The sequence below is a fragment of the Elgaria multicarinata genome, chromosome 10, assembly GCF_023053635.1.
Source record: "Elgaria multicarinata webbii isolate HBS135686 ecotype San Diego chromosome 10, rElgMul1.1.pri, whole genome shotgun sequence".
NCBI classification, from domain to species: domain Eukaryota; kingdom Metazoa; phylum Chordata; class Lepidosauria; order Squamata; family Anguidae; genus Elgaria; species Elgaria multicarinata.
This window is the reverse complement of record NC_086180.1, coordinates 53,700,348-53,724,140: the sequence shown is the minus strand read 5'-3', so window position 1 is coordinate 53,724,140 and position 23,793 is coordinate 53,700,348. Positions and strand designations below refer to the sequence as shown.

The following is a 23,793-nucleotide window of genomic DNA, read 5'->3' as shown; positions in this document are numbered from 1 at the left end:
ATTGCCTGCACACTTCGAAGTACATCTCTGCACCCAGAAGGTCTATGGTTGCTCTTCATTTATAGGAAACAGAGGTTCTCAGGACGCTCAATTCTCTGTACCCAACATCACATAGTGCCTTTTTCTGTACTCTTGCAGAATCCCTACATGCACACAGCACTATATACCTAGACATGTGCTGGAAGGAATAGGACCTCACAGCGAAGGCATAAAAATATAATCCTCTTACCTTAGTTTCTCCTAAGAAGTCTTTGTATTCTTTCAACAACTTCTGATTTTTAAACAGATCTGCAAAAATACATTAGTAAGATGAAAGGAGGAGAAAGCAGAACTTCAGCAACTCTTGTCTTAACGAAACACAAAACTATGTTGCGAACGAATCTTATTTAAAGATTCCTAGGCCAGAGCAAGCCACATATATGGTTGCTGCTGTGGAGTTGCTTCACACATTGTTTCTTTTATATATACCTATAAAATGTTTTATGGGCACACATAAAGATGCAACATATGAACTACAGGTATATTTCACAGGGAGCTGATCTCCAACAAATGCACATTCCAACAAACATGCACGTTTTCCTACTGATGTATGTGTAAATGCGTGAATCACGAGAGCAGCATCACACAGCATGTACAGGTTAAATATACTAGGTTTCTTGCTGTTAGAGCTATGAAGGGCTTCTTGTAGGATTCTACACTTACTTTCTCTGTATTCTATTTCTGCTTCTTTACGCCTTTTTCTCTCCCGAGCGAGAGCCTCCGGACTTCCCCAGACTTCTAAAGACCTGTATCGAAGGAGGAAAAATCAAAGAGAGAAAACGCTTCCTTCCAGTCCTATGCCCGATCCTTTAGGAAATAATACACTTTCCATTTTCTAATGCTTTTGATCAAAAAGGGAGAGTAGCTGGAGCACTCTCACTTTCTGCCTCTTGAGATTTTTACTAGAGACAGATGTGGAAGTCTGATGCCAGCCTCAGCCCTTACCCTAGCAAGTGAACCCAAACAAGGGGTTAATGGAGACCTTCTAGAATCAAGCTCTCTTTCAGACTGAAATAAAGACTGAGGTTTCATCACTATCCCTGGATACTCCTGACAACGTCAAAAAGACCCTACCACCAACTATAAAAGATAGGCAAACTTTATATGGGAAGGCATTAGAAGTTAAAAACTATTATTTTGGATATCCAAAAGCAAATCATGTTTTCAGAGATGCTCTTACTTGGCCTCCACATCTGTTCTCAAAAACACAGTAAAAGCTTCTGTGTCATCATGAGGGCTTCGCCGTCTGATCTTCCTGAGCTGATCAAGGTCACTGTTGAACGACAGAAAGGGTTTCTTGAAAAGAAAACCTGCAGATATTTACTGAAACTAAATCACAGTTTATCCACTGGTTCCTGACTGGCTACCAGCATACAGCCATTTTAGAGCATCCTTAGTTACAACATACAGTTCACGCTTGTCTTAAGAACCAGAAATAGTTACTGATCAAGTTCTTTGCATCTCAGTAGAACATTTGAAAAGATTAATAGGCTAACCAATGAAAAATGCAATCCTGGCCAAATCACCAAATAGCACGAACCACACACTATAGGAGTATTTAAGAAGTGGGGAGGGAGGGAAAGAGAAGAGAGACAAAATGGGGCTACAAATGTAAGTTTTGTGGTCTACAACAGCCTGACCACATTAGCTTCTCACAGCCTGTCGTAGGTCTGGAAGTTCAAACTGTGCAGTGGGGTCTTAATTACAATTAGTAGAATCCATGCTTTGGCACGATATCTGAACTCTCTTCTGAATTTTCTACATAACTAGCTGTACGCGGCGTAACATACACCGTTGTAGCATATCAGCCTTGGGTTGCCCACCCAGCTCGCATGAGATTAGGCCGTGGCCTGGGCTCGCAGCAGGTGAGCGGCCTCTCACCCGGCCACCAAGGACCCCGGGCGTGCCTCGCTCATGATCCGGACCCTCTCCCTGGGGTTCCTGTAAGCCTTGGGCCACCCGCCCAGCTTGCATGAAATTAGGCCGGGGCCTCGGCAAGCAGCAGGCAAGTAGCCTCCCACCCGGCCACCAAGGCCCCCAGCTGTGTCTTGCTCATGCTCTGGACCGTGGCGCTGCACCTTTTGGGGGGGGGGAGCGAAGAGGCAGAAAGTGGGGTAGGATTACCTTGGAAAGCCCAGAGCCAGAAAGGCTGGAGGGGGTGCGGGCTGCTTGAAGGCTGCTGATACAGCACCGTCTGGCAGACCTGGTGGGCAGGGAGGTCGGAGAGAGGGGGAGCAGGTGTCCCCCTTTCCCCGGGGTTCCTGTCAGCCTTGGGCCGCCCGCCCAGCTCAAATGAGATTAGGCCGGGGCCTTGGCTTGCAGCAGGCAAGCGGCCTCCCACCCAGCCACCAGCCGTACCTCACTCATGCTTCGGACCGTGGCACTGCCCCCTTGGGGGGTGGGAGCGAAGAGGCAGAAAGGGGGGTAGGATTACCTTGGAAAGCCCGGAGGAGTCGGGCGAGGGGCTTAGCAAGCTGTATCAGCTGATGTCACATGTTGTTACTGTTGCTTAGCAACCTGTATCAGCTGAAGCCTTTACGGAAACATACCTAAGCGTTTTATATATAGAGATATATAAATATACACAGTTATATAGAGTGCTATGCCTGTGAACATGTACTCTGTTAACTGTGAAGCCCTTTTTGTTACACAGTGCTAACCTTATGACCACTACAGGCCCCTGGACTACTGTCTGCTAAACAGCCCTGAGATGGAAGGTGGATATCTCTGATCTATAGCATCACTGCCGTTTCCTACATTTAACACTTTTTAGCAAATTGGAGAGAATTTCATTCTAACTTTTAAACTCAGAAATGATCATACCTGGACTTAAGACAGAACTCGTTTATCGCTCTGACACCAGTGATGAAATTATTCTTCATGTATTTTGGTCCATATTCTCTCTTTTTAAGCACGGCCTTCACTTTAAAGAAAAAGTATAACATTCAGTCTCAGAAGTCCCCGAATGATCTCTCTGTAATTAAGGTGCCAATGTACAATGAATGGCAGGTATTCACATTGTCTGAATTCAATGGAAATTGGTAACATTCTATTTTGCCACAGGAATGATACACACTACACATGACGACAAAATGTGAGAGCTGTGCAAGGAAGTGCCCAACTTGCCAGTAATTAAGACGAGTTGATCCTTCAAGGGCTACCTGAGTCCCTTTTTCCCTGCTGACAGAAGCATGGATTTCTGTGCCTCTCTCAACATGGAGAAAAGCAAAATTGGGGGGGAGGGGGGCAATGATATCAACGGCCATGGCCACCCCTCTAATGTCACTCGGCCCCTGGAAGGCCCGGTGAGGAGCAACTTAGTTTATTTAACCACTTGTGCTACCAGTAGGAGCCAAGCAGGGCTAAACAGGCTGCATGCACCAGCATAAGAACTTGCTCATGGTAAGCCAGGACACCACAGAATCCTGACTTGCCCCTGGGCACGCACAACCAAAGAATGAACATTTTGGGAATCAATCATCTTTAAAAGGTTTATTTGAGATTTTGCATTTGACTGAAAGGAATGAGAAAACTCACTCAGTGTATGATGTGACATCCCACTCTGTTTTCAGCAGCAACCTCACATTTTATGCAGCAGCTGCTGCAACTTTATTTATAGCATTTGAAGAGAACTTACAAACGCCTTCACTCACACACACATATCTCAATGCAAAGTTACCACTATATAAATTACCTTTTACATGAATTGGTTGTTGTGAGAAAACTGATGTTTGACTGCTAGCATCCCGGGCTGTAAAAACAATAATATTAATAATTTCATCATCATCATCATCATCATCATCCAGAAAAATGTACTCTTTCCCAAGAGTAAAACAGAAAGCTGTTTTGAGAATATTTATTACATATCTTTTTTTAAAAAAGTATCTTGCTACTATAGATATTTGAAATGGCAATCATTGTTCAAAATAATAATTTACGCATTAGTCCACTACTTAAATTTGGCACTTTGCTACATTTGAAAGAATTTAAAGAAGACACATGATAGCTGCTTTTCAAAGAGTTCTATGAATCAAAGGACACTTCAAACAAAACTTCAAAATGCAAACTGTAACTGAACATTTATGATTTGCCACATTGCAGGTCATATAGGCTATGATTCAACCTCACCCCAGGATTCAACCACACTGCAATATGCAAGTAGAATGATGTATCTCTTTGTGTACCATGCTGAATCTGGCCCTGGGGGATTTCCTAACCTGACCTTCAGGAGTAGCTTTCTGGCCGACAAGTGGGAGAAGGGGGCAGATATTGGAAAAGCCCCATTGTTGCATGCCCTTTGGATCATGGCCTAATGCAGCCTTCCCCTGCGCTAGCAAAACATGGTTTGTTAACCATGAAAAACCCACCTTTCACAACCCAACAACAAACTATGGATTCTCTTTGTGGGTTATTCGTTGACAAAAGATGGCTTGTTAGCACAGCTGGGTTAACACAACTCAACAATCCACAGTTCAATGACAACCCATGGTTGTCATGTTGTGTGAACCCAGTCACAGTTTTAACATCAGAAGATGTAATGATAGCCACAACATGGAGCAATGGCCACCAATCTGGAAGGCTTTAAAAGGGGACTGGACAAATTCATGGAGGATAAGGCTATCAATAGCTACTAGTCCTGATAAATATATGCTACCTCCAGAATCAGATTTAGTATGGCTATGTACACCAGTTACCGGGGGGGGGGGGGATATTGGTGGGACAGTGCTGATGCACTTATGTCCTGCTTGTGAGTTTCCCGTGAGCAGCTGGTTGGTCGCTGTGTGAACAGAATGCTGGACTAGATAGACCCTTGGTCTGATCCAACACGTCTCTTATGTTAGAAATAGAGAGAATTATTATTCCTCAGCCCTAAAACACACTGTTGCAAAGCAGGCATGTCCCACCCCAACTCAAACACCTTTAAACTCCATTGATTTCACTGGGAGAAGATATACCACAAATCCATGTATTTCCTTTGCACATCTCTGTCCTAATTAAATGCATCAACAGAATTAAGTTCATATGACTTCAATAACAAGGGCAAATATAGCTTTGCTTTATTCTCTAGATTTGGATGCTTGCCATATATCTGCTACCAGTAAATTGAAACTAATTTTACTGAAACTGATTGGCCCTCTGAACTCAACAGCACTATAAGGTGGTCTGTGTTTTTATTAATAAAAGGGTTGGCATGTGGTATGAATTATTCAAAAGTTAAGTATAATTAAAGTACTCATGTTCTATACAACATACTTTTAAGTCAAGCAATTAGTTCCTGCCTTAACTTAACAGAAAATGGGTAGGCATAATTTACTTTATTTTTGAGAGAGAGAGAGAGAGAGAGAGAGAGAGAGAAACAGAAGCTCAGAATAATGGTTTTTCCATTTTATAATGAATGCAGAGAACACCTAATGAATATGGAAGTTTTTGTTTATGCCAATACACAGCAGCATTTTAGACTCAAAACAGACACTTCGTCAAGAGCAATAATATTAAAGTCTGGTTCAAAGTTATGCCATTCTGCCCCTTTCTCTCTATCTTTATAATACTAAAGTGGCAGGTTTTATACAGATAAGACCATGGCTGAATGCTGATGTCATAGTTTCTTCCAGGCTTGCCAGCAGTAAGTGACTTATTATTGGGATGAACTTGTAAAACGGACACTGAGTGACATTATTTAAGAAAAGGTTAGGCCATAAAGTTTGATCAGGGAAAATAATCATCTGCCAAATGTCAAGATTTACTACTGAAGATTCAAGCAGGATCATGTGCCCTTTAAAAAAAGTATACAACAGTGGCCTGGAGGCTTGACAAAATCATGGTGATAGAATGAAGGAAAACCTGACCTATTCAAACACAGAACAGCTGGTCAAGCAAGGTTCAAGATGTTAATGTTTAAAGCCTGAAACCACTCTGTGGAATATTAATATTCAGTAACCGGGGGGGGGGGGGGGACAGCCCAGGTCTTAGTGGGAAAGATCTTAGTGCAGTGGTACAGCCCATCCACTGCAAAAGGAAGGTCCCAGATTCAATCCCTGGCATCCCGTTATGGCTAGGAAAGAACCCTTTCTGAAACCCTGGACTGCTGCTGCCAGTCAGTGTAGACAATACTGACCTAGATGGACTAATGGTCTGACTCATTGACCATATTCAGACGACACGCTAAGCAAGGGTGGTTAAGCATTTTGAGCTGGATATTATGGCTTAGCATGTCATGTGAACCATTCCTAACCATGGTGGCTACATAACCATGGTTTAAACATGCTTACTAAACAACTGCAGAAAAAAGGTTAGCAGCCTAACCATGGCTTAGCATGTTGTCTGAACAGGCTCAGGTATAAGGCTGGCTTGCTATGTTACCTATTATGAATTGCTTTGTGCGTTGTCCATTCAAAGAAGAAAGCGATGCTTTCTACAACCTTTTACCCTGAACAGTTTGGCCAGTGTAGTACAGGTGCTGGTAGCCGCAAGACTAGATTACCGCAATGTACTAATTGTGGGGCTGCCCTTAAGATTGGTCCGGAAGCTATGACCAGTGCAGAATGCAGCAGCTCAGCTGCTCAGAAGCTGCCTCTTTTCGGCATGTAATGCTTTTGTTGAGGGAACTGCACTAACTCCCTATTACCAGGCCAGATTTAAGGTTTTGTTATTGATGTATAAAGCTCTAAACAACTTGGGACCTGTGAGAGAGTGCTTTCTCCCTTCTCAGCCACTGAGATCATCAGATGAGGTGCTCCTGGTGGTTCTGCACGGGGACCTGAGGCCTGTGAAGAGTCCACTTGGAGTAGAGATTTTAGGGTGCTGGCTTCCTCTCTGTAGAATTCCCTGCCAGATGATTTCAGGCAAATGCCAATGCTGCTTTGTTTCTGGCTTTTGATAAAAACATTTTTATTTAAATAAACTTTTTCTGATTTCCATGGTTTTATTGGTATAACATTATTTTAAATATTTTTATTCTCTTGAATTGTCAATTTGTTTTCTTTACTGTTCACCTCTTAGGGATTTTTTTTTTAGATAAAGAGAAGTTTATCAATTTCATAAATGAATAAACAAATAAGTACAACTTGAAAACCATGGCCTTTCACTACCATTTCATCTTTAATAAAAACTGCCTTACAATAGTTAAGCTAGGCCAGGAACACAATAACGGAAATCGACAGGCTTTAATTCCAAATAAACACTTTTAGGGCACAATCCTAATGCATGTTTATACAGAAAAGGCTGGCTGAGGAATGCTGGGAGTTATAGGACTTTTTCTGCCTAAACATGCATAGGATTGTACTTTTAGAATCTCAGCATCAGAATAGCTAGGGATTCCAGAACTCCTATTTTCAGTCAACATGCAACATAAGAATACTTAAAACGATAGTTTTAGAAGCTTTTGTTTCCCCTTGACAGTCATCTTGAAAACAAACTGAGATTCAACAGCAGCTAGTTACTTAACTGCATCATATGAAACCATTTCAATCAATTCCACACATATAGCAAATGTGCAAGTTTCTCCAAAATGTCTCAAGAATATTTTGATCTCCACTTGATAAGACCCCTGATATGCAGAACCAGAAATGTATCGATTGCATTTGCAAATTAATCTTCACAAAACATGAAGATAGTCCAAGCAAGAACCTGGTCCAGAGGATTAAAGATTACAACCAAAGAAATCTCTGGGTCTCAAGCTGGCAACTCCACTAAATCACTGCAATACAATATCACTAAGGCTTGAAAGGAAAGGTGAAACTAAAGTAGGCATACCTGTTGCTGTTTTTGGTGCATTGCCTTCATGGGTTGAGGAACTTGCATCTTCAGTTCCTGTGCTATTTTTTTTACCATCAGAAGTATAAACTCTTACTTGACTTGAATAAACAGGCAGACGCCAACGTGGCAGCATGGGCGAAAGACTTCCAAATTTAATGGGCATCTGCCAACCTGAACGAAACAGAAAAGCAATTTTTGATACTTTTTTAAGGCAGCAAAGTCTCTTGGAGAACATTTAGAAACTTGGTGGGAAGAGATTATACTGTCATGGTTGCACATATGTTAACAGCTACACAGAGACAATTGGCAAAAGTTTGGACATCAGCTAAAACTCTGACAGCTGATCAATGGAAGAGGAAGATCTGGAATATTATGATTAAATGGCCAACTATAAACTGTCATGGGAAGAGATTATCCAGCCCCTCGAATTGGACATCTACTGGAATAAACACAGACCAGATGAACTAGCAGCACTGGACATTTTGAGTATGGGGTAGTTTTATTTATTTATATCTAGCAGCCTCCCCCATCTTGGTGTCCTCCAGATGAGTTGGATTGCTAAATCCCCATGCTGGCCGGGGATGATTGGCATTGTAGTCAAATACATCTGAAGGTGCCCATTTGGAGGAGGCTGCTATAAAGGATCAAAAATCAGGACTGTCCATAAATAATGTGTATAGTATCTAGATAATAAAAAGTTACAGAAAAAGCAGGCAGCAAAGTGAAAGAAAAGAGAACCTAAGTAAGTGCTTTGCATATTTATGGAAAAATCTGTGTTTGCACATTTATGGATCTCTCAAATAACAAAATAATAAATGTTACCATTGCATTAAGCAATCTGTGGAAAAACTAATATATTTCTGCAACAGGTTCCAAGGCTATTCTTATTTCTCTCAACTATTCACACTTCAAATATTCAACTGTTTTTATGCACACAGAGCTCCCAAAATTCCACACACAAAAATCTTATTGTGCTCACTAACAAGCTACTTTAAGATTAGCTGCTGCCACAATAAGCCCTACTGGCAAAGATAGAAGGCATTATAGGTTTGTAAATAGCCACTTGCCAGTCGCCTTTGATAAGTAATGTGTACCTTTAGGCATTCAGGCACAGATGCTTTTAACAGGCTCAAAGAGAGTTGGCTCTTCTCCTTATAGGCGGTTGATGTGTCCAAATGATTAGCACTGGCTTGTGTTGCACAGGCAGGCCACTATAAATCTGTGTGGGCTAATAACTGTTTTGCAAGGCAGGGGTATTATTATGGATTAAGGGGAACAGAGCAAGAGGAGGTGAATGGGGATATTGAATTTGACTAAAAACAGTTAGCTTTTAAGAACTGCCATCACATTATTTCAAACATTCATGGCACAAAGGCGCTTTCAAGTTGTCATTCTATATATCTTTCCTGGCAGAAAATTAGAACATGAAATAAAGGGAAGGTCAGTACCTTGGCACACAAGCACCAGCAAACAGTGGAAACATGAAAGCTCATAAAAGATCAAAAAGAAATGAAGAAATGCACATCACAGCAGAAATTCCTGGGTGGTTTAACCCAAGAATTGCGGGGATGAGCGAAGCATGTGAGTTGCATGCTGATTGTTTCTGCTGTTAATTAATAACCCTGGGTTGTTTCATGATGCACACGCCCAGAAACTCTGGGTTATGTTTGCATTAAACAACACAGAGTTAATGAAAGAACAAACCATGGGCAATTGTTGGGTTAATTCTGTGTTGTTTAACCCATAAACAACACAAAGTTTCTAGGTTTTCACATCATGAAACAACCCAGGATTGTTAAAAGTGGAAGCAACAACTGCTCAGTTTTCGCACTCCACTTCTCCCTGCAGGAATTGCTGCTGTGACGTGAGAACCAGCTCATACATGTTATAGGAGCATGGCCTGGAAGCAGGAATAATGTAGAGCAGAGGGCAACATGAGGGCACTGGGGCTGAGGGTGTTGGACATAAAGCACGGGGTTTACCCAAATATGGGATAAACCTGGCTGGACTTTTAAATTGGGTTTATAATTTGTTGTCGGAACTCAACAACAGGGATAATTGCTAATGTTACATATATATGGATCTAAATACATGCAAATGAGAGCCACCTCAAGGTGGCTGCTAGCTTCAAAGCAATCCCCGTGTGAAAAATATGGCCCATATGAAGACTTAGCGCGCAATGTGATATGCTATGATTGGGATCATATCTTTTAAATGGCGCTGCTTTAATCAAGCACCCCTCCATCCCCAATGACAATGGAGGGGGTAAAATCATTTGAGGGGACTAAACTGTGCAAGGTAATAGGCATATGAACTAGCTGAGGTGTGGCAAAAATGCAGTGAAATTGGCACAGAGTTTTGCAAAGATATGATTAGAGACATGAAAGGGGATCACCTGACTATCTCGGACAGCCTTCCCAAACCTGGCACCCTCAATATGTTTTAGACTACAACTCCATCGCTCCCAATTGCATGGCTAGTGGCCAGGGATGATGGGGTTTGTACACCAAAATGTGGCGAGCACCACGTTGGGGATGGCTGATCTAGAACAGGGCTGGGCAGAGGGGGATAGGGAATGAGTATGTGGCTCCCATTTCCTCCATTGGCTCAGAGAATCAAGAGGGTGTAGAGTTGGGGGAACACAGCTCTGCTAACTCTCATAAGATTCCTCCATGCACAGGTGCATCATCTGCACAGGCAAGCGTCTTGCGCATTGTGTTTAGAATAAAGTGGGTATTATGTAAAGCAGGGATGGGCAGAAGGTAGATCTCCAGAAGTTTTGGACTTCAACTCCCTGACAGCATGTAGTTCTACTTTCTTCCCACCCCTGATGTAGAAGGTATTAGTTATGTAGAGTAGCACAGTTAACAGCTAGAATGGCCATAGTTCAGCGGTAGAACCATGCTTTGTGTACAGAAGGTCCCAGGTTCACTCACTCCCACAAACCCTTCCCTTCACCTGCATCTCAGTATGCAGAGATGGGGAGCTTTATACTTCCCCTCCCTGCCTGCTGAGATCAGATGATGGGATCACTGAGGCGAGGGAGTTTAAAGCCACCCCCAACCCAACAATCCTGATCCAGATCACTGAGGAGAGAGCAAAGTTCAAGCTATTAGCAACAAGGAAACAGCAATATCTACATCAGGATTGCTGGGAGGGGAGCAAAGTTAAAGCTTCCCCCCCCTCACACACACACCAGAGCCAGATCCCTGTTTCCCTATGGGCCACACAGTGTAACCAAGGCCCCCAGCTTGCCCATATGTGTACTAAATGCATGTCTGCCACTATCTTGACCCTGACTCCCATTGGTAGCCTGTGAGGAAAAAACAGCATGCATCTCAGAAGTTTGACATCTGCCCACCCCTACTCTGTAGCGGGATCAAGAATGTGGATTCAGGATGCTGCTCTGCAGATGAAGAGGAGCAGGTTTGGCTCCAGGTGGCTGAGGTCACCGGGCAGATGGAGCAGGTATGGCCTCACAGTCCATCACTCCCCCAGAAGTGAAAGGTTGCCATTCACACCTTTCCAGGAGGAAGGAAAACACTGCACATGGGGAAATCCTTGCAGCCCTCTCTGCCTCCACCCCCAAACACTGGGCGGCTTCCTGACCCACACCACCACCTGTCATGGCAATGGGCACTTCGTTAGTAAAGAACACAACATTTCCCCCACAAGAGTTCAAAGTGCTTCAGATACTTTATCTCAATAATCCTTAAAACAACCCTCTAAGGTAAACCACGATTATACTTTATATTACAGATTTGGGATTAAAAGCAAAAGATTTATAGCCTGTACCATCCCCAACAAGTTAATATCAATAGTGACTTGCTAAGGCCAACCAACCTCAAGACTCATGCTCTTGTCGTCTACACTTCTGCTGGAAGAACAATACATGTCGCCCTATTAAGAAGCGTTAAGTTTCTAGTCCTCATCACTACAGACAAATATGGGGAGAAGGGGGTCCGCCAGACTTGGAGCGTGGTGGAGACATGACCCGGGCGCGGCTAGCGCGGCAAATGGCTTCTGCCCCACTCACCGTGGCAGCCTGCCCGGACGAACGGGACCCCCGCCTGGCCCTGGCCCCTCCGCCGCAGCAGATGGAGTTGATAAAAGCAGCCCCATCCCCTGCGCTGGGCGGCCAGAGCCGGCAGCATCCTCCTGCTCTCGGACGACGAGCGCCGCTTCCGCGGGCCGCAGCTGGGGCAGAGGCACGAGAAGAAGGGACGGGCAGGACCCGCTTCTCATTCACGCGGCCGGCCGCGGCCGGCACCCGGCTTCGGAGCGGACTCCATCAGCCGAAGGCGGAGTCGCAGGATCCGGATGTAAAGCGGAACCCCGGCCGCTCTGTCCCCATCGCATCTATGAACCGCCCTCCTTGGGGACGCCTGCAGGCACCAGTACGCATGCGCACCCGGGCAAGGGAGGCGGTGGCGTTAATAAGATCCCTCTCTAGGGAGGAGGGAGCGCGTGACAGGCTGCACGCAGCCTTCTCCTCTCCCCCCGCCTTGCGGTGCGGGAGCGTTTAACGCAGGGGGACTGCTCGGGAATGGTTTTGCCCCACCTGCAGTCTGTAACGGTGCGGCCCCTTCTACCTCCTCGATTTGTGGCACGTGTAGACAGGGCCTCCGTTAAAGCCAAGGGGATGCCCGAAAAGTGTGCCGGCGTGTATGGATTTCCGAGCTGCAATTCTCTGTACATTAAGCCCTACTGAACTCAGTAGTGTGCCCCTCAGAGTACACCCATGCATAGGATTGGTCTTTTAGTCTGAGGTCCTATGAGCAATTACTCAGGAGTAAGTCCTATTGAACCCAGTGGGATTATTGAATACACATTCTTAGGCTAATGGCACAATTTTGGAATAAATCCCACTGGGACCTACTTCAGCAAAAACCCGTCTGGCTGTTGCGAGGAGTTTGCTTCTACACTTTGAAGCATGCACATTTTATGGGGTTTGTTGTTCGTTTTAATTATATTCTAGTAATACCTTTCACTGTAAATATGAGTAGGTCTTCCTTACTGGTAGATGTGGAATGCATTAAGTTGCTTGCTGTGGTTAACCATTCTCATCAATGCCTGCTAGATCAGAGATGTAAGTTTAACCCCATTAGAGAGGTGTGCGTAGAGCTGCCACAGCGTCCGTTGTAGTTGGATAAATTCCTGATACTGCTGGGCAGACAGAATGAAGGGAACATCCTGAAGACAATTCGGACACATCGCCAGGCACTAAGCCAGCCTTCCCCAACTTGGTGGCCTCCAGAAGTTTTGGGCTACAGGTCCCAGCATTCCAGATCATTGGCCATGCTAGCAACTAGGGCTGATGGGAGTTGAAACATGTAGAGGGAATCACATTGGGGAAAGCTGCCCTGAGTGCAGATTTGACATACCAAACTTTTTGGTGAAATCTTGGATCCAGCCACCAAACATGTGAGGCTAATCACTCCTCTCGAGATCCCCATTGGAGAGGGTAACAGTGACTGGAGGCCAATCAATAGGAGTCATCAAGCTCACCCAGAATATGTAAGCTCAGTTGACTGGCCTTCAGCAGAACAAATTGTCTGCTAGCCAGAAGCTGTCTGTGGTCCTGAGGATCTTACTACTGACCTTGCCTTTCTACCTGCTTTCTTGTTCCTGGCCCTCTGAGACAACTTGCCCTTTCAGAATGCAGTTGTCTGTGCCACAGTTGCCAACCATCCAAGGCCCAGCCAAATCGCCATGGACCTGGCTAAATTCAACAGCAGGACAAATGGCTTCTCTTCAGCCTGGCATCATCCTATATACTAGAGTTAGGGAATCTATTTCAGCATGTGGGCTAAATTGAATTTCAAAAAAGCTCTCAGGGACTGCATTCCAGTAGTGGGAGGGACCAGATTTTTTTTAGTTTAAAGCTCTTACTGCCCATACCTAAGCCTTAGGAGAGGCATTTCAACCTTATGGAAGCGGCGGAATCTGCACAAAAGCTGTCAAACTTCCAAATGATCAGTTCTTGGGGGTGGGGAAGGGCTTCTGGGTAATTGCAGAGGGCCAGATCTGCATCAGGAGGGCTGGATTTGGCCCCTGGGTCTGATGTTCCCCAGTGATAGTGAACTTCTTGTCCGAGTTCCAATCCAAATGTAGCAAAACCAGCACCATCTACATGTACCTATGAGACATATCAGTAGGCTTGAAGGAACACGATTTGCAGAAACCTAATAAATCTTTAGGAGGAAAACTAATAGCCCAACAAGAACTCGGATGGAGTATCCAGGAAGAGGGCATAGCTAGCTGGCTGGCTGGAATTCGGCATGTGGAAATAAATTCAACCTGTTTTCAGGATGGTGCTCATATACCAGTGTAGATGGTGTGGGTCATATGTCTTCAGTGCAGTACAGCACTGGTGCTACTCAGAATCACTTTACACCTCTCCCAGCTCAGCACTTACTCATGAAGTGTTTTGCTAACTTCCTTCACTGGTAACTGACTATATTATTGCTAATTTTGGAGTTCCCCAAAAGCTTCAGTCCAAAGTTTATCTACTTGAAAGTTAATTCCATGATCAGTGAGATTTCTTTCTAAGTGAATACACTCGAGAGATCCATTTAAGTGTGATGGAGGCACATTTAGCAAGAGCTACGGAGGACAGACTCTTCAGTACACTGAAGCTGCAATCCTGTGGTCCTTGGGAGGGCACCCCAGTGGCCACAGAATATGTTTGATCTTCCCCTTTGAGGGCAGAGTTTCCGCCATTTTAGTGGGGGGAGAGTTCCGACCTCAGAATCCCCCTCCCAGCCTCTTCTGCAGCCAGTTCTTCTCCAACATCAGAGAGGGTGAAAGGGAGGCATGCCTGTAGATTAGTGGTTCCCAAAGTGGGGGCGGTGGGATTGCATAAGGGGGCATTAAGAAGGGCAGGCAGGGGGGCGCTAAGAGGCAAAGGGGCGGCAGGGGGGCACTCGAGGTGGTCTTTTCCGTACCAGGAGTTTTGTATACAGAAGGAAATTTCTGATCGCTATCCTGCACTATGGAGAGTGGTTCAGAAGCTTCTGGTTACATATCCCAACATCATGTTTGGTGGAATGTGGTTTTAGTGTGGTCTGCCTACTTCTCTCCAAGCAAAGAAATCGATTCCAGATTACAAAATGTGGTGATTTAAGACTCAAGTTAAGTGACTTTAAACCAGACTTTGGGAAACTGGTATCACTTCATCAAGTCCATCCATCACATTAAGAATTTACAGAATAGTGAGGTACTCTACCCTAGTTAGTTAATGCGATATCTAATATTCTTGCTAAATGACTATCAGACTTTGAAAAGATGATATCACTGAATCAAGTTCATCAATTATGTTTAATTGAATAAACTAAAAAAATGTAATTGGGTTTCGAATAAATATTCAATTAATTGTTACTGTTTTGAATTTTATTGTTATTATCTTCCTTAGTGAGTCGTCGAAAACCGCTATTCTGAATAATGATTTTTATAATGTAGGGTAGGGGGCACTGGGCATGAGTTTGTGGAATCAAGGGGGCGGTTACCTGAAAAAGTTTGGGAACCACTGCTGCAGATGGTCCCCAGCCCTTCTGGTCCCAAACATGCCTCCAAAGCATGGAGCTAGCATAGAATAATTCCTTCTCATTGAAACCAGTGAGAGGGAACTCATACAAAAATGGGGGGGACAGCTCAGGGGGGGGGGAAAGGCAAAAATACTGCTGCTGCTCCCCTCGCTCCCCTCTGCTGGCATAATCTCAGGACTACAGGCAGGACTTTGGATCTGGCTGTTCATCCACCATCAAATTGCTCTGTTAAATCATTTCGGCACCAGGTCAAGACTTTTCTCCCAGGCATTTAACAATATGTAATTAGCCTGGGTCTGTTTTTTGGCTCATCGTTTTTAAAGCTGTTATAGTGGTTTTAAATGTATGTGCATTTTGTATGTCTTTGTGGTTTTTAATTTTTGTATATTGTTTTTAAATGTTTTATCTTATGTGAACCGCCCAGAGAGCTTTGGCTATGGGGCGGTATACAAATGCAACAACAACAACAACAACAACAATAATAATAATAATAATGATGATAATGATGGATTGCAAAGTACCTGGGAGTAAGTCCTATTGAACTCAATGGGGCTTCCGTTACAGTTAATGTGCACAGGATTGTACTGTAAGTTCAACTGAAATCAAACTAGTGAGACATATTTCCATGTGATCAGCAACATCTGAAGATCAGCAGATCTAGTTCCATCCTGTTCCCGAGGTAGACTTTGAGTTTCTGTTTCATAAATAGCAGCCTCCTGCGCCATATAGCCTGGCGCTCTTGAAATGGAGGGCACTTTCAAAAAGTATTTTCTGATCTCGGGTGGGGAATACCTGCTGTTTAAAGAAAACAAATCTCGCAAAGCATCCCCTTGAAACCTTTTAGATCCTAACCAGTGGCCCTGATCCAGCTACAGTTAACTATAATTGGGGATGTCAGAAAAATCCGCAACAGAATCAAATAAGTTTGGATTTCTATGAATCCAATCTGCAGATTCCACAGTGAACCAGTGTTTCCCAGGTTGTATGAATTCCACAGACTTGTGGACCAGTTTTTTTGCTTTCTGAAATTTTACACAAATTTAGTGGATGACAAAACAAATGGCTCCTGACAATCTGCAAAACACAGACAGAACAAATTTCACAAAATCCATACATCCCTAGTCCTAAACTTGCAATCCTATCACAATCACACTTGCCTGAGGATAAACCCCACTGAACATAGTAGGGCTTCCTCCTGAATATACATGCATAGGATTAGGCTGTAAGGCTGCAGTTCTACTCACACTTAATATTGAAGCAAGTCCCATCAGACCCAGTGGGACATACTTCAAAGTAAACATGCATAGGATTGTTCTGCAAATCTTACTGAAACCAAAGGAAATAGCTAATCACAATTAGTTTATGTCCCATTTATTTCACTGGGATTTTGTAATGACTTTCTTTAGGTGGATCAGGGCCAATGGTTTTAGGAACAAGCTGTTGTAGCCTTATCTGCAGCCTAGATAAATCAGATTACTTGGATCTAATCCAGTTTGGTTCCATCAAAGCCAGCAAGGATAAATCTGCGTAAATCCAAGTGTTTCAGCATAATGGGGTTGCAGAGCGGGCTGTTAAAGAGTTAATGAGATCTTTCCACATGCTTCTTTCCAATAGTCGGATCCCTAAGTACCGAGTGTATCATGCAACAGATGCTGTTGTATTAAGGGCCAGCTGGACATCCATGGGTTTAAGCACTAAATTAGCTGTGGGTAAGCTGTAAAGCAATGGCCATGGAGCGGTTATTCCCTCATTCACACTGTGAGCTACAACTGAAGACAGGACATGGATTTCGGAATGCTGTATCCTACTGTTAAGGATAAGTAAGCCCTCTCCAGCATGCTGTCTTGGAATAATGGAAGTTGTAGTCCAACATATCTGAAGGTCACCAAGATGGGGAAATCTGGGATAACCATTGTAAGAGGTGAAAACAAAACCCACAAGAAAAAAAACACTTCACATGTGCAAATATCTCAAATAATACGGAGCCCTGCAAAGAGTTACAAACCAGTGGTGCGATTCTGTGTGAGAATTTCTTGCTGGGCCATTCAAAACATATAGTCCCCACTTAGGATATTAAGTGAAACGCCTCAATAAGTGGCTACTATATTTATTTATTTATTTATTGCTTGCTTGCTTGCATTTATAGCCCACCATTTTTCCTCTAAGAAACTCATGGTGGTGTATCCTCTCCATTTCCCCCCTTTTTTGTGAATTTAACAAAACAGAGCAGAAAATAAATCCGGGGGGGGGGGGGAGAGGAAGACAAGCATCACCATTTCCCCCCCCCAATCAGATATGCCCATTCATAAGAAAAGAAAAGAAAAGAAAAAGGAGAGACTTATGCATGTTTCAAGAAAAGCAGACCAAATATCTATGTATTTATCCACTTGCAAGTGGTGTCTATTTAACACTCTTTCAAATGTTGATAGCATTGTCAAGTCCTCAGTCCATTGCATTATGGGAGGTGAATATTTAGCCTTCCAATGTAATAATATAAGTCTTTTAGCTGTCATAAGGGCTCTGAAAATCCATTTGCGCTGACCATGAGTTAACTTCCAAGAAATTGATAGGTAGTTTAGAAGGGCATGCACATCCTTCCATATTAAAGACTGTTTTGGTACATAGTTTATCCTTATTATAACCTTCTTCCTCCTCTCCATTTTTTCTTCACAACAACCCTGAGAAATAGGTTGAGATGAGCGTCTGTGGCTGGCCCAAAGACACCCAGTGAGCTTCCATGGCCGAATGGGGACTAGAACCCGGATCTCCTGACTCCCAGTCCAGCACTCTAACCACTACACCACACTGACTTTCATCATCATAACCCCAGAGCCTGTGCATTTATTTCAACCCTTTAAAAGTTGCACTTACTGTTCCCACTCATCAGGGTCAAACTAGTTGCTTTGGTGGGGGGTGAGGAGGTGCACAGGCCAAGGAAAGTTTAAACACCTCCTCCCTGCCCACTCCAAATGCTCTTTAACCCACCGCCCACTTGAGAGGGGTTCTCTGGCAGCCTGATTCTGACACAGAAGGGTTCTGCTGTTCATGGTGGGTCTGTTCTGTGAGAAATGTTCTGTTCTGTTCCATTCTGTTCTGTGAGAAATGCTTCCAGAGCACTCTGAAATTAGGTCGCTTGAGGTTTGTCACTTAATTCTTTGAAAATTCTATTGACAGACTGATGGAGGGTAGTAAGAGTGATTCTCAATAATGTTACAAAGTTAAAAAAAATAAAAGGAGAAAATCGCCTTTCTCATGACTGGGGGAAGTTGTACTGCTCACTATACACACACACACACACACACACACAGAGAGAGAGAGAGAGAGAGAGAGAGAGAGAGAGAGAGAGAGAGAGAGAGAGAGATACAAGTGATAATGTACCACAAGAGGGCAGCATTTGGGAGAGAATAACTAGACTTTTAGAAAAGGAGGTTTCAACTTCCAAGATAGGAGCTAAACCATGTATCCAGTGTATTGTATTAAGCATAAATTTGAATTGCAAATTTGCTTGAGAATGGACTACCCAAGACAACGAAGTTCAGTTATTATTATTAATTGCTTTTATTAGTGTAGTTATTTGGGGTAAATTTGTTGTGTTTGGAAATGATCACCCTGCAGAGTTGCTGCAGCTAAGCAGGTGTGCCCCTGATCAGTTACTTCCAAGGGAGACCACTGGGAACCTGAGCCTGAAAAACAAGATGTAAATATATATAAACGTGAAGAAGCAATATGCTTAGGGCAATTATGCAAGGCTCTACAAAATAGGAACAGGGGAAAACAAAATAGTAACTGTGCAAAATAACAATCACTTAGCTAAAACAAAAAACAAACAAAACCACAGCCAAAGGAATTGTGTAGCATAAGATCTGTGTCTGCCTTATGTGTCTCTAAAGGCAGCCCCTAGTGCAGGGGCTGCGGAGCCTTTTCAACACCAAGGGCTGCATCTGGCATTGGCTGAGGGGGTGGGGTGCAAATGTGTGTGTATATGTGCATGCTCTCTCTCTCTCTCTCTCTCTCTCTCTCTCTCTCTCTCTCTCTCTCTCTCATTCTCTCGCTCACTCTCACAGGAGATGGGCTGCTTTGGAGTTGCTGATGGAGGGAGGGTGGTAAAGCCCCCATCCTGCCCCAGAAACCCAGCAGCATCTCTGGTTTCTTGCTGCCATTAGGGCCTAGTGGGGGGGGCTCTGTGTGCTGGTGTGCATGTGCGCGCATCAATCCCACTCCCCTCCCTCTCCCATCTTTTTCCTTTTTCTCTTTCTCCTTTTCTCTCACCCAAATGGCTGTGGTACCATTGGTGCAATCCACCTTGGGTAAGTGTCATGATGGTAAATTCAGGCCATGAAGATTATAATGCTCTTTGGCAGGAACACAAGCCATGATTCAAACTAGAAGTGCCTGGAAAAAGAGGGAAAAGCTTAGTGAGAGGGGAAATCCAAGTGGCCTCTCTGGTGGGCCACGAGAAGAGACTGAAAAGAACCAGCTAGCAGGGTTGCCACTATCTTGTTCAGATCTGCTCCTGTGTTTTTAACACTGGGTGGACATGGGGAAGCTTTTCCTACCACTTATAGCCATTAAAGCTCTCTGTGTGTGTTTGTCTGTGAGGTATACCAACCGTGTTGTCTTAGTGCCAACCCTCCTCCAGGTATACCTTTCTGGATTCTTTTTTTTACTTTACTCACTATATTCCACTCCTACATCAGACAATTTCCAGTAGTCTCTCATGTAGAAAGATAACTCTGGTCCACACCTTCTTAGCTTCAGCTGTGCTATGACACTAGTTTCTCCTAGAGCACACTAGGGCAAGTGATGCTACTCCTTTCAAGATATAAATAGGAATAGTGGAGGCTAGTGGCTCCAATGTCAGTGAGGCTGTGAAAGTGCTCTGGGTTTTAGTTGGAATCAGCCAGAACTCTAAAGGGATGGGCCCTATTCCCAAAGTAGGTCCAGCACTTTGGATAGCTCCTTTAGGGTTCTGGCTGGTTCTGACTAAAACCCAGGATGTATTTACAGCCCCTCCAAAATCAGAGCCACCAGCCTCCACTAGATAGGAAGTAACATTATATAGAACCTCTGAGCACATAAAGAGTGTCTTTCACTTACCACTTCCTTTTGATCCATATCAGAATTCAGGAGCTGGCCTTCCATGCAAGCCTTCTTAGAAATTAAGCATTACTCTCCCCACTGTTGAACAGCATGTGAACAAAATGATGTTTGTAAATGTTTATCACAAGAGTGGGAAATCTTGTGATATGGGCCCATGGGCTCTCCCACTGCTGCCTCTTTCTCAATTCCCAAGGAACTTTGGCTGAGTCCTACTACCTAAGTGCCCATGGAGAATATGTGAGAGTGAGTGAGTGAAATGTGTACATGGAGTGTGTGCATGGATTGGCCCCACCCACTGCCTCTATGGGGCTCCTGACCACTTTTCGCCATGGGAATGCAGCCCTCGGCAGGGAGATTCCCACCCTTGCTTTAGGCACCATTTAGCCTTATGCCATTACTTTGTACATAACAAAATTCCCTCACTTTCATGATGTCTGTAAAGAAGATAATATGGAAACCTAGAGAAAGAAATCTGCATTAGAGAGAAAGGGCCCAAGTTCACTGAACTGCACCCAGAATGCAACAGGCAACCAGTGCAGAAATAGGATATTCAGTTATGGGCTGATGTACAGAAGTTACGTCAGCTGACAATTTAGTCCTACGCACCTATTCTCATCCATGGTTCTTTCACTTAATCACTTCCACAATACCAGCCCCCACCTCCCGCTTAAAAATAAAAATGAAACACGGTGATTCTGATGTCTTCCACCATCCAAGCAAGAATGGCAACGCAAGAGAAATCAGAACTCTGACAACAGATGTTCCTTTGCAATATAAACTGGTGCAACTGTGACTGTTTCGAATCTGGGGTGCGCGTGGAGGGAGGACCACAATTTGATTTTGACAATATCAATAAAAACCAGAGATGTGACAATATAGGAGGGAGCAATTTAATTTGCGTTGAAATAAATATTAGACATACGAAGTGTCTAGAATGAAAAAGGGTCACAATAAATTATGAGTGGGTACATTTTGCTCAATCATTGCAGAAAGCCCTTGGTATTTCCAATTTCAGGCCATCGAATTTATCATTTTTGCTGATTTAAGCAGAATCCCAAACAAATATGGATCTCAGCGCTTACTTTCACAGGTAGTGGCATGGATAATTTACTGTAGTGATCCAATTTGTAAATCAGTAGGGGCCACTAAATTGCAGCATAAAAAAGAAAGAGCGAATGAGGTCCTTTTTCCTTTGTGTCAGCAGGCTGCGATGATTATGTTTATTAGATTTCCTTGAAAGGGTTTCACATTTTCTCAAATATGCAGGAGAACTATTTCCCCTCTGAGGCCCACATTAGCATTTTGTGCTTCAGTCCTCGAAGTCAGGGAAAATGATGAATTTTTCAATTTATTTTTTCCCCCCAAATTTATGCTCAGGCCTGTGGCACCTGGAGCGCAATGACAATATGCTACCTAAACACAGTTTTGTTGCTAAGGACAAACAAGATTCTTTGCACCATTTTTTGAGGGAGAGAGAGAGAAAGAGAATATATTCATATAGGCAAGCCTTCTCCAACCCACTGCCCCCCAGGTGCTTTGGGCTACAAGTGTCCTACAGTGGCTAGATCCATGAAGCTCACTGGAAGGCTTTGGCCGTTCACTGCTGCTACAGCTACTCTACCTCACAGGGTTGTTGTGAGGAGTAAATGGAAATGAGGAGGACCAGGTAAGCCATTGGGTTCCTTGCAAGAGAAAAAAGTGGGTTATAAATGTAATAAATAAATCACTCCCATCGTGCCCGACCATTGGCCATGATGACTGTAGTTGATGAACATTATAGTGCAAAACATCTGGAGGGGACCAAGTTGGGGAAAGCCATTACAGACTGATACACCCTGATCCTGTTAAGAGCAGTATACAAGTGGGGTAAGACTTGTGCATACAAATCCCAGGCAGGATGAGGTAAAATGGGCAAAGCAAAAGCAGCTCCCTTGCCCAGTTCCTACAGCTGGGGCTGCACATGCAGCGCCCCTTAACACAGCAGCTGCCTGAATGGGGGACTGGATTCAAGGCCTCGCACTGCTCCTTTCTCTGTCCAACATCAGGGTGAGATTTTGGGGATCCCCCTGCAAGAATTCCACCAGCTCAGCCCTAGCAACTGTTCATTTGCTCTGTTAGATCACTAGATGAGCATGGCTCATCCAACTTCGAGAGTGGGCAGATCAAGCCCCCACAACGATTTGCTGAAGTGGGCTACCAACGAGTCCCATGTTTCCTGGCCCTGCCGCCTCACCCCATCTGGTACCTGGGAGGACGGATGCTATTGCGTAATTGAAGCAAACCCCAAGTACATGCAAGTGCTTTTATTTAGGCCTTTCTCACTCTCCCTTTCTTCCTTCATCTTCTCCTCTGTTGAAATTTATACTGCAAGTTCCTTGAGGCTGGGATATCTCTGTCAAGTGCCACGTACATAGAGGTGGCTATATTATCATACACATTTCTGCATATATCTAGTGGCCCAAGAGTGCTGATGGGCCCTGTATTCCCATACACATTGGAGAAAACAAATGAAAATGTGTGTCCCCATCAACATCCTACACTGCAACTGGAATGAGCATCAGATGCTTGGTGTCTGGATGCACATGCTGTACAGATGTGAATCTGAATGCCAGATGTCTCCTATCCATGGGCATCATTTGCATCATGGGCATCATGGACTCGGTTGGACTCGATGGCCTTGTAGGCCCCTTCCAACTCTGCTATTCTATGATTCTATGATTTCCTGGCCAGCAGGGAATCTTCTTCTTCTGACTCAATATCTAGGCAATTTTCTCGCAATAGCTGCTCACCCTGAGAACACCCCATCCAGTTCTTACAACTCCACTGAGTTTGAAATCCCCAAACCCTTTTTGAACTCGGGGAGTTTAAGCAGCAGTTTGAATGTTGCGAGCGGGATAGCTGCTAAGAGGAAATCTGGGGGAAATGTGAGTGCAAGAACAGATGCTGCAGGCATATCCCTGTGGCACATGGGCAGAGAATGGGGATGTGGCTTTTTTACTCAGCTGAACCATTAGCCACTCTTGGTGGTCCCCTGCTTTAGGGCTCTCTGGTCTTTCCCTTCCGTTCCTCAGCTCCACATATGCAAATTACAGGCTGATATTGACAGTTCCAAGCAGCAGTTGTTAGGGAATACTCCATTCCTCACATGAGACACCAGCACAGTATCACTAAATAAGCTCTGAGGAAGCCCCATCCATGAGAGATCAAGCAAACGTTCTCAGGACTATGCCTGAGAATCTCATGTTTGTTTTTAAGCAAGTTTCTACCCCTTATGGCTGTAAAGGTAGGCCTGAAAGTATGGGCAAGGCCTGTTGGAAAGTCAGAAACCAGAGGGATGGCTGAACATGTTTTT

General features: G+C 44.0%; 1 protein-coding gene across 1 annotated transcript in view; it reads right to left on the bottom strand.

Annotated features, from left to right (window-relative positions):
* Positions 1 to 11,969, bottom strand: part of SLC30A9 (solute carrier family 30 member 9) — a 39,611-nt gene extending 27,642 nt beyond the window's left edge. Inside the window, exons 1-7 of the mRNA XM_063136421.1 lie at positions 11,831 to 11,969; positions 7,792 to 7,965; positions 3,734 to 3,790; positions 2,863 to 2,962; positions 1,220 to 1,312; positions 703 to 785; positions 230 to 288 (exon numbers count right to left, since the gene is read on the bottom strand). Coding sequence (XP_062992491.1) covers positions 230 to 288; positions 703 to 785; positions 1,220 to 1,312; positions 2,863 to 2,962; positions 3,734 to 3,790; positions 7,792 to 7,965; positions 11,831 to 11,948 — 684 coding nt within the window. The 5' untranslated portion in view covers positions 11,949 to 11,969. The remainder of the gene's footprint in view (positions 1 to 229; positions 289 to 702; positions 786 to 1,219; positions 1,313 to 2,862; positions 2,963 to 3,733; positions 3,791 to 7,791; positions 7,966 to 11,830) is intronic.
* Positions 11,970 to 23,793: the final 11,824 nt, after the last annotated feature.